Source organism: Arachis duranensis, chromosome 10 (assembly GCF_000817695.3).
Source record: "Arachis duranensis cultivar V14167 chromosome 10, aradu.V14167.gnm2.J7QH, whole genome shotgun sequence".
Lineage (NCBI taxonomy): Eukaryota > Viridiplantae > Streptophyta > Magnoliopsida > Fabales > Fabaceae > Arachis > Arachis duranensis.
Window position 1 is genome coordinate 70,043,749 of NC_029781.3, and position 17,610 is coordinate 70,061,358.

General features: G+C 36.3%; 1 protein-coding gene across 1 annotated transcript; it reads left to right on the forward strand.

Annotated features, from left to right (window-relative positions):
- The first annotated feature begins 11,963 nt into the window (after positions 1-11,963).
- On the forward strand, positions 11,964-14,365 carry LOC107470163 (WRKY DNA-binding transcription factor 70). The gene is made up of 3 exons (XM_016089550.3): positions 11,964-12,553; positions 12,716-12,817; positions 13,833-14,365. The coding sequence occupies exons 1-3, from the start codon at positions 12,144-12,146 to the stop codon at positions 14,242-14,244; spliced, it is 924 nt and encodes a 307-aa protein (XP_015945036.1). The 5' UTR covers positions 11,964-12,143; the 3' UTR covers positions 14,245-14,365.
- Positions 14,366-17,610: the final 3,245 nt, after the last annotated feature.

Sequence of the window (17,610 nt, forward strand, 5' to 3'; positions counted from 1 at the left end):
GTCTATTTCTTTCAGAGGTTTAGAGAATAGAGGAGCTTGAGGGATTATTCGAGGAGAAGAAGTTGAAGGAGGTTGCTCAGAGTTCTTGTTGGGCCTGACGAGTTGCAGACTTACTTTTGGCTTGTTTGAGTTTATTGTAGGAGACAGATTTGTTGACCATTTTTCTACAAGAGCCAAAAAGAAACTTAGAAAATGAAAATGATATATGAGAAAACTATCTACAAAATAAAGGCATCACCTAACTCGGTCTGCACATAACTTGGTTTGGCTACCAGAAAATTCTTGGTATTGATATTAGGAGCTCTACCCTAATACTCTTGAAAGAAGATCACGATCAATTGTTCCTCCTCATTAAGATCCTCAAAATCGTACTTTAATACTATTGATTCCTCTTCCCAGGACAAACTGAACATATATTGGGATTTTTCATTAATGAAAAAATGCCAAACCCCCTCCCAAGGTCGGATTTTAAAGTAATAATTTTTAAAATCACGAAAAGAATATTCAAAAATATAGAAAATTTTCTATCATAAATAGCTCAGAAAGAGGCCCACTATTGCTTTTTTAAGCTAAAGGGTTTAGTCAGTTGAAATAAAGAAAAGAAAATCTTGAGAGATAAGGGAAAGTCAAGCTCATGACTAACTATTTGGTAGATTTTCATAAAGTCCCAACAGTTTAGAGGGAACTGAATGGGAGCAATTCAAGAAGCTAACAACACATCTTGTTCAAAGTCAGTAAAGGGGATTCTTACACCTAGCCTAAGAAAAAGACACTCATATATGAAAAATAAATATGGCTATGACTTGTTTAATCGGGCATGAAAAATTCTTTCTTCAGGATCAAGGGCCACTAGGACGTAACTCTCCTCATTCTCTTGTTTCTTACAAATAAGGTAATTAAGGCGGAAGTTTTATAGGGTTTTTGTAATACCCTACTATGTAGAACTTTATGCCTAAGTCGTAAATCAAAGGTGGTGAGGTGCTACGACCTCTAAAAACAAAAATACGTACGTAAATATATATGAAAGATAGTTTAACTAGGAGCCTTGAAGAAAATGTTAGACAAAACTGAAACAAAAAAATCGCATCACACTTGTACAGTTAAGAATAAAATGTGTAGATAATAGTAAAATAGAAGAGACATAATATATATGGATAAAGAGTTCCAAAGAAAATACACATCAAGCTCCAGCCTTGACCTGCGAAGCAAAGGTCAACTAGAATATAAATTCTGATTCTTTGAAGTCAACCTCTAAGAGAAACAATACAAATTCGCTTCCAAGAATCATTCGGCACGCTCAGCGAGGGTTTATGATTTTGGTTCTGGTTTTGTTGGTTTCTCTACCCAAAGTTTGGGTGGTTCTTCCAACCAGGTTGCATGTCTTGGAGTATAGGTCATGCTCTTGTCTTGAAGAATTTCCAATGTAATTGGCTTGTTCCCAGTCAACTCCTTCCTTTGTATTCAATTCTGCCTATGCTGATGGTTGAGTGTGGATTGCTGCAACTTGATTTGCTTCCATTCTTTGTAAGATCAGCCAATTACTTGGCAATCATCTTGTTCTGAGCCAGAATTGCATCCATGTTGTTCAGCTTCATGACTCTTCTATTGTTACTTCTCTTAGAGGCATAGAAATATTCATTGTTAGCCATTGTTTCAATGACATCAATGGCTTCCTCTATAGTCTTTTTCTTGTTGAGAGAAACCCCAGAGGAATGGTCTAGAGCCTTTTTTTTATTCATATGATAGCCCCTCATAGAAGATATGTAGTTGCACCCACTCATTGAACATCTCTGGGGAGCATTTCCTTGTCAAGTCTTTATATATTTCCTATGCTTCATACAAGGTTTCACCATCCTGCTGCCTGAATGTTTGAACCTCTGCTCTCAGCCTATTGACTCTTTGTGGAGGATAGAACCTTGCCAATAATTTATTCACCACATCTTCCCAAGTTGTGAGGATTTCCTTTGGAAATGATTCTAACTACTTGGATGCTTTATCCCTTAGAGAAAAGGGGAATAGAAGCAATCTGTAGGCATCAGGATGAACTCCATTTGATTTCACTGTATCACAGATTCTTAGGAATGTAGTGAGGTGTTGATTGTGATCTTCCTGGACACTTCCTCCGAAAGAACAATTGTTTTGAACCAAGGTGATGAGTTGTGGTTTTAATTCAAAATTATTGGCCTGGATGGTTGGCTTGAGAATGCTACTCCCAAAATTCCTTGGGTTGGAATTAATGTAGGAGTCTAACACTCTTCTCTCTTGTAGTGCATGATTAGCTACACCTTCTCCAGCATGGTTATAGACCTCTTCCTCCATTGTGACGTTCAGATCCTCCTTCAACTCTTCTTCTCCAGTTATTCCCTTACCTCTTGCTTCCCTCCTTAAGCTAAGGAAGGTTCTCTCCGGTTCATTGTCAAAAGAGGTTGAAACCCATCTTCTACCTGTCATACAATTGGGAAACAAACAGCAAACAGCAAGTGAAAATTTTACAATTAATGAAAAAGTGTGGTTAGAGCAATTAAGGCAATTAATCAAACAGTTAGTGAGTCAGTGGATTAGTTTTGCTGGAAAGTAAAGAAATAGAAGAAAACAACATAAAATTGCAGAAGGTAAAAGTAAACAGTTGAAATTAAAATTGAATTAACAAAAGAAAAGAAAATTGCTCAATCTAGTTATCCTCCAATTTAGTAACTGTCAATACAAAACCAATCCCCGGCAATGGCGCCATAAACTTGATACGCAAAAACTTGTCTCTCAACAAATTTCCTACCGGCAAGTGCACCGGATTGTCGTCAAGTAAAAACTCACTATAGAGTGAGGTCGAATCCCATAGGGATTGGTTGGTTGATCAACGTTAATTGGAAATTTGTTCTAGTTGAACTGAATCAGATTGAATTAAGGATTGCAAAATTTAAATTGGCGGAAAACTTAAAGTACAAGAAATGTAAATAACTGAAGGTAAATGACAGAAATTAAATGGCAGAAAGGAAGTTGCAGGAAATTAAAGTGCAGAAGCTTAAATTGCAAGAAATTAAATGGGAATAGGGTTGTTGAGCATCAAAGTAAATTGCAGAATTAAAAGAATGGGTAATATCAGAAGTGGGAAAGCTCATTGGGGTCAGGAGATAATAGTTCTTCGAATCAAATTCATGTTCATCTCTTCCTCAATCAATGTATTCATTGATCTCCTTGGCAATCTTAAGTGATTAGATCCCAATTTCTTGGCAATCTAATCTCTCTAAGCATGAATAATTGCCCAATTCCTTGATTTAAGTGCTCATGGGAAGAGATGAAGGTTGGTCACTGATTATACCACACACATTCATAAATCAAAGTATTGATAGGATTACATGTCACTATATCCATCCAAACCCCAATCTAATCCAATGTGAGAAAGATTTCAAGCATGATTATGTGATTTTTCTTCCAAGCTTTTCACAGAACCCAATTACATTCAATTTTTCTTCCAAGACAATTGAATTATTGAATGAAGAATGAAATCTCTCTAGTAAATCAAGAGAAAAGATAGAAGAAGAAGAATGAAAACTAATATTGATTCATTGAATTACACAGAGCTCCCTAACCTAATGAAAGAGGGTTTAGTTCATCATAGCTTAATTCAAATTACAAAGAAAGAAAATGTGCAGAAAAGCAAAGGAAGTACAAAGAAGATTGTGGTATTTTTCCAAATTGGGTTTCTCCCTGTCTAACCCCCTTCTATCTTAAACTCTAAGCTATTTATACACTTTCTTCAATTGGTCTTCCAGTCTTGGATGTGGGCCTTGGCCTTTTGTTAAAGCAGATTCAAGTGGCTCTCCTTGGTGTTGAGGATGGAAATTTGGTCAATTAATGTTTCTGCTTTGCATTATGCAAAAAATGAGTGTTGCTGGTAGTGATGTTTGCTTCAACGTTGGGGATCCAACGTTACATTCAACGCTGCTGACTTGTGCATACGCATGCTGCCTTGTGCGTGCGCACACCTTTAAGTTTTTCTTCCTATGCGTACGGACATCATGTTGTGTGTACACACACTAGGCTTTTTGGGCAGCTTGAATTTTGAAGAGCTATCGAAGACGTTGGACCAAGCGTTGGGGCGCAAACGTTTCTTCAAACGCTGGGACTTGTGAGTACGCATGCTTCCTAGTGCGTGTACACACTTTCCCTTTTTATCCTTGTGCGTGTGCACACCATGTTGTGTGTATGCACACATAGCAGACTTCCTAGCTCCATTTTTTGATCTTCTATCGCAAACGTTTGACCCAGCGTTGGGTTGGCAACATTGCCTCCAACGTTGCTTTTTGTGCGTGCGCACGCTACCTTGTGTGTGCGCACACTCTGAATTTTTCTTCTTGTGCGTACGCACGCTGTGTTGTGCGTACGCACCCAAGGTGATTTTCACAAGTTCAGAATTGAATCCCCTTGAAGATGTTGGAGGTAACGTTGGTGATCCAATGCTCCCTCCAATGTTGGCACCAGCAAGTTTAGATATTGCAGCCATTTACCCCATGTTTGAGGCAACATTGGTAAGCCAACTTGGCTACCAACGGTGCTTCCTTTTCTTCATTCCATGGCCATTTTCCTTGATTTTCCATGCTTCTCTTCACCTATCATCAACAAATATATGCATCAAAGCTTTGCTAGATTCACAAGAGTTTGCATCAATCTTAACACACAAGTAATTATAGCAAAAACTCATGAAAATGCATCAAAGTAATCATGCTTGAATGAATCAAGGTATGTATGAAACTTCCATCCAAATACTTGCTTATTGCTCAAGAAAGTGCATAAAACCTAATAAAAACAAAGAAAAAGGCTAATTAAACTAGCCTAAGATGCCTTGGCTTTGATGTCCAGCAATATTCATGTCCAGCAAGCCTCTCCAACATTTGATCCATGAAGGACAAGGGAAAATGGCCCTTCCTTGTGGCTTCATTGAGCTTCCTATAATCTATGCACATGCGCCATCCAGTTACTGTTCTTATTGGTATCAATTCATTTCTTTCATTTGGCACAATAGTGATTCTTCCCTTTTTAGGAACTAATTGAACAGGGCTTACTCAAGGGCTATCTGAGATTGGGTAGATCACCCCTGCTTGCCACAGCTTCATGACCTCCTTTTGCCACAGCTTCATGACCTCCGGAAGAGTGATCTAAGGCCTTCTTTGACTCTTATGACATACCTTCATAAAAAATGTGCAGCTATACCCATTCATTGAACATGTCCGGAGGGCACTTCCTTGTTAGCTCCTTATATCTCTCTCACGCTTCATAGAGAGTTTCACCATCTTGTTGCCTGAATGTTTGGACCTCATCCCTCAATCTGTTGACTCTTTGTGGAGGGTAAAATCTTGCCAAAAACTTGTTCACCACATCCTCCCAAGTTGTCAAACTCTCCTTAGGAAAGGATTCTAGCCACTTTGTTGCTTTATCTCTGAAAGAGAAGGGAAATAACAGCAGCTTATAGGTATTCGGTTGGACACCATTGGACTTTACTGTATCACAAATTCTCAAGAAAATGGTGAGATGTTGATTGGGGTCTTCTTGGGGACTCCCTCCAAATGAGCAATTATTTTGGACAAGGGTGATGAGTTGAGATTTTAATTCGAAATTATTGGCATGGATGGTTGGTTTTAGAATGCTGCTTCCACAATTTCCTGGGTTTGGGTTGATGTAAGAGCCTAAAACTCTTCTCTCCTGCCCAGCATGATTGGCTGCACCCTCTCTGGCATGATTATGCACCTCTTCCTCATGATGGTTCTCCATATCATTCTCCATATTCATATCTAAGTCCTCTTCTTCCTTTACACCAACAACCTTCTTTCCTCTTGATTCCCTCCTTAGTCTAAGGAAGGTTCTCTCAGATTCACTATCAAAAGAGGTTGATGTTTCTCCTCTTCTACCTGTCATACACTCAACAAAGCAAACAGCATCAAGTGGAGGAGTTACTTAAAAAAAATTATGGTTAGAGTGGTTAAGGCAATTAATCAAACAGTTAGTGGAGTTAGTGGATTAGTTGAGCTGGGAAGTAAATGATCAAAGAAAAATAGCAAAAATTGCAGAAATTAAGAGTAACAACTGGAATTGAAACTGGTTAACAAAAGAAAAGAAAAATGCTCCATCTAGTTATCCTCCAGTTTAATCATTGTCAATGTAAAATCAATCTCCGGCAACAGCGCCATAAGCTTGATGCACGAAAACTTGTCTCTCAACAAATTTTTCTCGGCAAGTATACCGGATTATCGTCAAGTAAAAACTCATAATAGAGTGAGGTCAAATTCCACAAGGAATGACTGGTTGAGCAACTTTAATTGGAAGAGTGTTCTAGTTGAATTAAGCAGATTTAAATTTGGAAGTGCAGAAAATTAAATGGCGGGAAAAGTAAATAGCAAGGAAAGTAAATGGCAAAATATAAATTGCAGAATGTAAAGAGCAAAAATTAAAGTGCAGAAAAATAAATGGGAATGGGGTGGTTAAGCATAAAAGTAAACAACAGAATGTAAAGAGAATGGGAAGATTAGAGATGGGGAGTTCATTGGGCTTAGGAGATGTTGCATTCTCCGGATCAAGTTCATTCTCATCTCTTCCTCAATCAATACATTCATTGATCTCCTTTGCAATCTTAGGTAATTGAATCCCAATTCCTTGGCAATCCAATCTCTCTAAGCTTAAACAATTGCCCAATTTTTTAATTTAATTGCTCATGGGAAGTGATGAAGTGTGGTCACTGATTATACCATATGTATTTCTAAATCAAAGTATTGGTAGGATTATATGTCACTATATCCATCCAAACCCCAATCCGGTCCAACATGAGAAAGCATTTCTAGCATGATCTCCTCATTCATCTTCCAAAGTTGAGAGGAGATCCAATTATGAATAGCTTCTCTTCCAATACAACTACCCAATTGGATGAAGATCGAAAGCTTTCTAGTAAAATCAAGAGAAAAGAAAGAAGAAGAAGAATGAAAATTAATATTGATCCATTAAATTACAACAGAGCTCCCTAACCCAATAAAGAGGGGTTTAGTTGTTCATGGCTCAATTAAAACAGAGAAATGAAAAGGAAAGAAAGTACATGAACTAGAAAGAAAAGTACAGAGAAAAGAGACTCAGAGTTTCCCCTTTCAATCTTCCCAAAAGTGCAAAATCCAAAAGTATAAGTAAAAGTCCTTTAACTAACTTCCATTCTATCTATTTATACACTTTCTTCATTCAGTCTTCAAGTCTTTGGATGTGGGCTTTGGCCTTTGTTGAAGCTAGTTGGAAGTGGCCCTTGGTGACGTTGATGAGGACGTTTGCACATTAGCCTTCATACTCTGCATGGGTGCCATTTTGTATTGAAGTTGGAATTGACGTTGGAGTTCACGTTGGGGTTCAATGTTTGAGCACAAACGTTGGTTCAAACTTTGCAAAATAAGGCTGGGACGTTGGCCCTTAAGTTTGACCTAACGTTGGACTCGACGTTAGACCCAACGTTGGAGCATTAAAGTTTGCTCATCCACGCGTGTGCGTCGCCTACGCGCACGCGCCATATGGCTAAAACACACATCCATGCGTACGCGTGGCCCACGCGTACGCATCACTGCACGTATTTCCATCTCCAAAACTTGAAGATTGTCGAGCACGTTGGAGGTAACGTTGGACCACCAACGTTCCCTCCAACGTTGGCACCTCTCTACCTCAACTTTGCCAGCAACATTGGAGCACCAACTTTGGCTCCAACTATGCACTTTCCTCATGGTCAACATTTAAAGTAATGTTTGAGGTCCAACTTTGGGCTCAAACGTTGCCTTCTTACTTAATAGTTTGAGGCATAGTTGGAGGTCTAACTTTGCCTCCAACTATGCACCGCTTTGAGCATGACATTTAAGGCAACGTTGGAGCACCAACTTTGGCTCCAACATTGGTCTCTCCTTCTCTTCATCAACGTTTGAGGTAATGTTGGTGAGCCAATTTTGGCCATCAATGTTGCTTCCTTTTACTCCTTTCCATGGCCCTTTTGTTGCTTGTTTACTTTCCCTTCCTTAGCTTCCTTTCCACCTATCATCAATCAAAGACTTGCATCAAAGTTTGCTATAATTCACGCGATATTTACATCATTTAATCATCAAGCAAAATTTGCATAAAATCTTATAAAAAGCACATAAACAACCAAGTTTGATTGAATCAAGGAATACATGAAATTCTTATCTAAATACTTACTTATAGGTCAAGAAAGTGCATAAAACCTAATGAAAATAAATAAAAAAGGCTTGTGAAACTAGCCTAAGATGCCTTGGCATCACGATCGGAGCCAGTTCATCAGGTGGTCCCGCCCCTCACGAACATCCTCTAACATCTACTGTAGCCGCTGACCCATTCGATGGTCGTAGATCTTTCTAATGAAGACATCGTGAGAGGCGTCCCATATAAAGTATAGCTGCATGAAGAAACTCCAAAATTAATTAATCAAAATAGAAGATATAAACTAGCTAAAAAGGTTTGAAACTACAAAAAATAATTATCATCCATTTCTAAAACCATTGCTCTCTGGTCTCAGAGGGGATCTTCTTGAAGCTGGGCCAGGGGTGGTCGTACAATATCTTGATGACGTTGGTCATCTCTTGAGTACCTGCATTGTTGTTTGGCATAAATCTATCAACAATCCACAAACAAACCAATATGGCAATATAAATTAAATCTTCAGAAGCAAATAACCATAATATATAGAGTTTTATAGAAATTTCGGTAGAGTTTCATCTATAATTGGAATGTTCCACAAACTCTTTTAATCAACAATTAACTTAAATAGCACCAAATGTCAACAATCAATGAGCAACAGGCAATAATCAAGAATCAACATCCATAAATCTACTACACTAAACTAGAATTAAGAATTAGACACTTTCAGCAATTCAATAATCATGAAACATGAAATACTTTTAGCTATTCAAACCTACAGCCCTAAAGTTATTAAACTAGAATCAATAATCAAACACTTTTAGCAATTCAATAATCAGGAAACATGACATAATTTCAACCATTCAAACCTACAACCCTAAATCCACTAAACTAGAATCAATAATCAGACACTTTAGCAATTCAATAATCAGAAAATATAGAAGACTTAAAGTGATATATATGCTGCCATCAAACCAAATCATCAATCGTATAATGGGAGGTGGTGAAGGGGCATTAGTTGCCTCACTTCAGTGAGAGGACTCCAGGGCCGCGGTTTCCATCGCTGGAGGCAGCATCGCCGTGGCAGCGGGCTACTGAGCGGTTGGAGGCGGCGTCATCACCGTAGATAGAGAGATGTAGTTAGGGGTTAAGGACCATGATGAACGGCTAGTCCGCTAAACCCGCAACCTGTGACGTCACTAGGGTAGTCGGAGTAGTGGGAGAGAATCCAGAATTTCCAGGGATCCCAGAAGAAACCCTCCCTTTACCGTGACCACAACTACGTCCACAACCAGTAGCCTGATCCGCTGAATATCCACCTATCCTCATGTCTACAAATATCATACCAATTACCAGAAATTCAGAATAACAAATCAACAATACATTATAATGATACCAATGTAATTCTTATAAATAATACCACAATATTAAGTTCAACATTAGATAATCTGAACAACAAGAGTCTTAGAATACAACCATTTCAACCATAATGTGCATTATTGAATCTAAATCAGATACTAAGTATGAAAAATACTTCAATCAAGCAAGGCAACAAATCAAGAAAGCAATGTTGTGAAGGTAGCATACACTAAATATAGGTAAGTTGAATAATGTTTTGGTGTGATTGAAGTTCTATTTTTTCCGAAGAAACCAACTTGGCATTTACACACAACATACATAATCAAAACTCAATTAGCAAATAATTTCCAACACATTACATTCCTTTATCACAAAGAGATTTAATTAACTATGCCAAGCAAAAATCATACATCCTAAATCATATGGTAGTTATAACATGCAATTTGAAATAGACAATAGACATAGAGGCATATAAATGAACACTTGGTGTGCACATACATCAAAGATGCAAAATCAACGCAACTAAGTAGTAGTTGACAATTCAAATTCAAGTCAATGCTATTCAACCAAATTTCAGCAATTGTTCAATAAGACAAATAGTCTATTAATATCAATTCACACAAATTCAGCATGTCCAACACAAATTCAGCAGCATTATCTATCAATTCAGTCAGTTTTCAACACTTTCAGTAATATAACACAAACTAATAATCCTAAAACTAACTTATCTTAACCACCTAAAATCCACTAAAATTAGCTCTAACTAAATTAACTAACTAAAATTAGACTAATGAAATAACCTAACCAAAATAGAATTTGAAGAAGAAAGAAAAACAGAAGTTAGAGAAACTTTGAATGTGGAACAAAGAGAGAACAGAAAAGAGGTGAAGATGCAATGGCACTATGATGTTTCCGGAGCTAGAGGTGGCGGAAGGGTGGTCGTCGTAGGCTGGGAAACTCACCGGAAGACTGGGACAAGGGCTTCCTTTTTCTACTGCGCTGAAGGTTGGACTCATGGCAAAGCAGGGTAGCGGCAACGCGATGATGGTGGGAGGTGACGGTGGGTGCAACAGAGAGGGGGTTGTGATGGTGGTGGTATCGACGGTGGTGATAGAGAGAGTAGGAGAAGTGAGAGAAATGGTGAAATTCAAATTAGGGAAAAAGGGTTTCCGCTTTTAATTTACGTCCCAATTACTGTCAGATTTACCATTGGAAAAATATGACGATAAACCATTACGGGTCATCAAAATGCATCGTTTCACTAAGTTGGGTTACCGTTGGATTTTTCCAATAGTAAATCCGCCCCTAAAAGGAGCGTCAATATATTTTTGTTTTCCTCTAAATATTACCGACGAAGTTACTGTCAGAAACTTAAATCCAACGTTAATTATATAACCTTGTGAATTCGAAGCCGTTTCAGACGGTAAATCCGACGGTAAATCAGCAACTATTCTATGCCATTAAAATTTGACGATATATCCGAAAGTACTCTACGTTTTTCTTGTAATGAGAGATTTATATTTAATATTTAATAGTTAAAATTTAGAATCCTAAATAAAAAATAGTTTAAAAATTTTTTATTCTCCAAATTAGTCTCTGAATGATTTTTTTAATCAAATTCGTTGTCCTTCAAATATTTTAAGCTAGTTATTTTAGTCATTCCGTCTTCCATTGATAACGACGTCAAAATTTGTTGATGTGATGATACGTTAAGTAACACCACAACACACACCTAGTAGTTTTAATTGGCGACTAAAATGATAAATTTATGAAATTAAATCAAATCAACTCTAAATTGAGGAATTCTAATGTCTCATGTTTTTTTCGCAATTAGATTTTGAATTAATCTAATTTTATAAATTTATCATACTAATAGTCAATTAAGATTTCTCTCTGTGTGTTATAGTATCACTTAATATACCACATTAACACATTTTAGCGTCGTCAACAAAAAAAAATGATAGAAAAATTAATGCTATTAATTTAAAATCTTTAAAAATGAATTTAATTTTAAAAAATTTTTGAAAATTAATTTAGAGAATGAATAATTGTTTTAGATAAAATTGACCATTTTTTCTTTATTTTTATATATTTAAAACCTTTATTAATACCCTTAATAACAAGCGGATGGTGGAGTGCTTTATTTTTGCAGACAGAAGGGGCAACGCCGCTGATCACAATAAATTTCACTCTTTATTATTATCAATGTAATCAACAGTAATTTCTTACCTTTCTTTCTCCTTCTACAGTCGACAAAAATTTTTTACTCATCTTTTTCTTTTAATAGAAAAGGAGGTTTGATTTTAAGCGTCAAGATTGCATCACAATGATAACGTCATGTTTAGCTTTATAAGCCAAGCCACAATTTTTTTGTTTTTTTGCTTCGGAAAGTTGTTCTAATGTGTGGAAAATTTAATCACACTTAGCCATCATTATTATTCAATTTTCATTTTCATTATCATCATCATCAACTTCCTTAGCTTCCTCCTCATTTTCAATTCCCGTCTTTCCTAGAAAAAACCCACCCATTTCCTCTCTTTTACCCATTCTCTCTCTCTCTCACACACACACCACCCTAACATCTATCTACCAATCTAAGAAAATTTCTAAGAAAACAAAGAATGAGTAGTATTGTAAGCTGCGGCAGTGAGGGTAATATTGGTTTTTCAGAGAAGAGGGAGAGGCTTATGAATAAGCTTGTGGAGGGGCATAAACATGCCACTGAGCTGAAGCTTCTCCTTCAGAATCAGAATCAGAATCCTCCGGCCACTATTCATCACGGCGGCGGTTCATCAGCTGAGGCGCTATTAATAACCAAGATTCTGAGATCTTTCGCGGAGACTCTCTCCGTTCTAGATTCTTCTTCTTCTTCTGCTTCCTTCTTCCTTAACGAGAATAACAGTGGGTCCCAGCTTGTTATTGCTGCAGACTCCACCAATAATGATCTGAGGTCTGAAGAAGGTTCCAGTGAGAGTAGCAAAAGATTCTCTTCATCAGTCCCTAAGGATCGAAGAGGCACATACAAAAGAAGGTCTCTTTCTAATCTCATCTCTGATCTCACTTTACCAGAATATGTACGGACACTATATGTTTACAATTTTATATACATAATAAAAAAAATAAAAATTGACAGTTTGGGGTTTAGGGTTTGACTTGAAAGTATTATTAACTACTAGACTGAGTTGATGCGTAGGAAAACGGAAGAGACATGGAGCAATGTATCTCCCACCACTGAGGATAATCTTGCCTGGAGAAAGTATGGACAGAAGGACATACTCAATTCTAAATTCCCCAGGTAATATATAGTAATAATTTTCTTTTTCTTTTCTATTTTAATCTTTAACTTAAGGATAAGGACCAATGTTTTGAGATATAAATTCAATGTTCATTTTATGATTAGTTAATTACAATTCACATGCTCTTTTCTCAAATGTATAAACTAAATAAAGAGCAAAAAATTTAGAGTTAAATTTTAAAATAGTTCTTCAAATTAATTGTGTGCACTAAAATAGTCTATAAAATTTTAATTGCATCAATTAGTTTAAAATTGACAAGAATACCCTATGTTAATTCATAATATGAAAAGATTGAAAAACTAATTTGTTACACTTTTACCAATTTTCAAAATGTGACTGTAGGATTAGAACTTCATAGACTATGTTAAAAATGCCACTAATCTTAGAGAGACTTTGAAACTTAGCCAAAAAAGTTTATCTTTGTTGCTTTCTTTCTTTATCTTTCTATTTTTATTTTTTGGGTGCTTAAAAGTTTTTTCCTTAGTCTTCTCAAAAGTAAATTACAAAAGGAAAAGTATAGATAGACAATGAGTTTAATAAACAATACAGTTAAGCATACAGTAACCTCCTTCTTCCATTTGTGATTTTTGTGATTTTCGTAGGGATGTAGTGTGATTTTTATTTTATTGAACCAATTTTAAAATCTATTATTCATATTATTTGCGAAATTATCTACCTAACAAAACCGATTACAAAATGGTTAAGCTACAAGCCTACAACCAATAATGGAGCTTGATGAGGAGGAGGCCTACCATTGCAGGAAAAGCAGACATAGGAAATCAACTTGTTGCACATTTCAATTGTTAATTATTTTCGTTTTTCAGTTTACTTAATTGGCTTGGTCCTTGATTTGACAATTCCACACTGCCCAAATGAATATTGTTTAACATAAAATAGATTATTAATAAAATCCTTTTTTTAATTAATTATCTCATATTTTTGTTAGAAAAACTTAACTTGCCTCTTAATGTCCCAAAATTCTAAATATTTCAGTTGTGATATAATAATATGCAGGAGTTATTATAGGTGCACTCGGAAGCATGATCAAGGTTGCAAAGCAACAAAACAAGTTCAAAGGATTCAAGATAATCCAGTTTTGTATCAAATTACCTACATTGGTCGTCACACTTGCAAAGAAACTCTCAAAGCTCCACAAATGACAGCATATCTTTTGAATCCACAAGACCATCATCAAACCCCACCAACGAATGCTATAATCAAACAAGAATATCCCAAACAAGAGGACACTCCGAGTGGTGAAATAATCATTGCAGAAAAATTGGATGCAAACCTTTGGTCTGAGTTGAAGGATATCGAGATAACCAACCCTCCTACTTATGCTAACTTTGGCGCATTTTCTTATAATTTTTGCACCACCGGGTTCCACTTTGATGATCATCATCATGATGAAAGTCATATGCTATAATTAGTTAGATTTTATTTCCTAATCTTGACTATATATGTGTATTATTAAGCTTTAAGCTTCAAGTTTCGTGCATGTACTATATACGACAGTCATTTTAATTTGATCATTCCCACATCAATCAGTTTCAATGCAAGATGATATAATATATGTCGTCACTTTATTTGAAGAAAGATCTATTATTAAATAATTATTACTATATCGAAAGCTTTTTTACCTACTATACCCGTGCATTTCTAATTTTAGAAATGACATTTTCTTTTTTTCTTTTTTTTTTGATAAATTCTACCTAATCATCTTTAAATTAACATGTAATTTACTTTTTTAATCTGATTATTAACTATACTAATAACTTGAGTTACTTCAATTTAATTAGAATTAATATTTTAACCATAGTAATAAAATCATTTTGTAATTGAGTTATTATTTAAAATAGATAATTGTATAATTTTTAAAAATATTAATAAAAAATTTTCTTTTTCCAAATCATTATTTTCCTAACATAGAGAAAGAAATTTCTTTTCCTAAATCAAGTATACTAACTCTATCTCTTTAATGACTTTCACTCTCTATTGTAAATCAGTTAATCCCAAATTCTGCATCGCGCTCTCATTTTCGCGTATAGCACTGTGGAAATGTTAGTTCAGAGAGAGAGAAGGTTCAAGAACAGAGGAAAGTTTACAGAAGAAAGGCCTAGGTCAAAAGCAAGTTACTTCTGACTAGGGCAAGAAAAATGAGACTTACAAGAGCAAAAACTCAAAATTCTAATTACTCTATCTACTATATATACTTCCTTAGCTAAATCTGCTAACTAACCGTTCACCACTATTAACAGCTGTATAACAAACTTTTCCAAACTACAAAGTGTGTAACTAACTTGCTAATTAATCTGACTCCTTATGTGATAGCCCCTCTCAAGCTGGAATTGGCAGAATCAACCATTCCAAGCTTGCTATGACATCTCTCAAAAATGTTTGGAGCTAGGACCTTTGTAAATATGTCTGCAGTTTGGTTTGCAGTGGAGATTGGAAGTAATTTGATAACATTTTCTTGCCATTTATCTCTAACTACATGACAATCCATCTCAATGTGCTTTGTTCTCTCATGGAAAACTGGGTTTGTTGCAATGTGTAATGCTGATTGGTTGTCGCAATATATGGCTATTGGCTTCTCCAACTTCACTTTCAAGTCTTGCAAGATGTAGGTCAGCCACTGAGCTTCCTAGTTGCCATTGCTAATGCCCTGTACTTCGCTTCGCATGATGAACTTGCAACTGTATTTTGTTTCTTACTCTTCCAAGATACAATTGAAGTTCCCAAAAAAAATAATACCCAGATATTGATCTTCTACTATCCGAATATGTCCCCCAATCACTGTCTGAGTATCCTGTTGGCTCTAAGTCTGAATGAGCTGAAAACATCAACCCAAGTGCTGGTGCTCCCTTGAGATACCTTAATACTCTAATGGCAGCTTCAAAGTGTTTATCTGTAGCACAATCTAAGAATTGACTGAGTTTTCCAACTGCATATCCAATCTCCGATCTGGTGTTGGTCAAGTACAACAATTTCCCAACTAACTTCCTGTATTCCGAAATTGAGCTTAATGGAGTTCCTGAATCCTTTGATAATGGCACTGTGTAGTTCATAGGTGTTGAAACTGTTTTGGCTTCGAGTAACCCATACTCTTTGAGAAGGTCGATGCAGTATTTTCTCTGACATACAGTGATGCCCCTCCTGCATCAAGCCACCTCCAACCCCAAGAAGAATTTAAGCTCTCCCAGGTCCTTGATTCTGAATAGCTCATGCATGTGATGCTTGATGAATTCAATCTCCCTTAAATCTGTCCCTGTTACAATCAAATCATCAACATAAACTAAAATAACAGTAAATCCTCCTTTTGAATCTTTAGTGAACAGGCTGTAATCATTTCTAGATTGTTGGAAGCCAATTGCTCTTAGAGCATCACACAACTTTGAATTCCACTGCCTGCTTTCCTGTTTTAGGCCATAAAGAGATCTGTCAAACCTACACACCATGTTTGGTGAAGAAACATTCAACCCGAGTGGAGGTTTCATGTAAACTTCCTCCAAAAGATCACCATGTAAGAAAGCCGTATTTACATCTAGTTGATATAAGTGCCAATTCTGCACAACTGCAATGGATAGCACAATCCGCAAGATACTCATCTTCACTACTAGACTATAGGTTTCGAAATAATCAACACCAGCAGTTTGTGTAAAGCCCTGTGCCACCAACCTAGCTTTGTACCTGTCAATGCTGCCATCAGAATTCATTTTGAGCTTGAACACCCATTTGTAGCCTACCGCCTTCTTTCCATTAGGTAGAGAAGTCAAAGTCAAAGTCTTATTTTCTTTCAATGCAGAGAGTTCAGCCTCAATTGCCACTTGCCAACACGGATCACTGATGGCCTCAGCATAGCATTGTGGTTCTTTAATGGGATTTGGCAATAGAGAGTTTATAGAGTGCTGAATTTGTATATTATGAAATTGAGATTGTGACTCACAAAAGAGAATAGTTGACTCTTCAAAAAAGTTTTCAAACACTTCAGGATAAAATTCTTGTAAAATTTCAAGATTGAATTGAAGATTATTGATGTAGTTGTGATTTGTATCCGATGCAGTGGTCATACAATGATAGTCTGCTAAATATGATGGTTTTCTCCTTGTCCTATTTGATTGTCTAATGTCTAGGTGTTGATGTGTTTGTGCTGGTGCATTGTATATGATCGAGCTATCATTTCCAATGGTTTCATGAGATGCTGATGGATAATTGTGTTTTGGTCGTTCCACAGAACTTGATAGATGCAGGTATTGTCTAGTTGAATGAACTAAAGAGCCATGTGATGTATGTGATGAATCATTGAATGAATTAGATGAATGCAAGTATGTTCCATTTGAGTGGTTTAAATGGGCTTGTGGTGTATGTGAGGGCTGGTGGACGAAATTGTGATCCATATTCTTTGTACTTGTATGAAATTTAATAATTGGCTCTATTTGAAGTCACAAATCCGTTCAACTAACCAGCAAGTGTACTGGGTCGTCCAAGTAATAAACCTTACGTGAGTAAGGGTCGATCCCACAGAGATTGTTGGTATAAAGCAAGCTATGGTCACCTTGTAAATCTCAGTTAGGTAAATTAAATGGTTATGGGTTTCGAAAATTAATAATAAATAGAAAATAAAAATGGATAGAAATACTTATGCAAATCAATAGTGGGAATTTCAGATAGGCGTATGGAAATGCTGTGCTCCTCTCGGATCTCTACTTTATTCTTACATTCATCCAATCCTTCTTACTCCTTTCCATGGCAAGCTGTATGTAGGGCATCACCATCATCAATGGCTACTTTT

Bases quoted from the DNA above. Each gene is read 5' to 3' on its own strand.
- LOC107470163 (XM_016089550.3), top strand. From the start codon at position 12,144: ATGAGTAGTATTGTAAGCTGCGGCAGTGAGGGTAATATTGGTTTTTCA. The intron at 12,554-12,715 runs GTCTCTTTCTAA...GTTGATGCGTAG, and splicing joins AGAGGCACATACAAAAGAAG to GAAAACGGAAGAGACATGGA. The intron at 12,818-13,832 runs GTAATATATAGT...AATAATATGCAG, and splicing joins CTCAATTCTAAATTCCCCAG to GAGTTATTATAGGTGCACTC.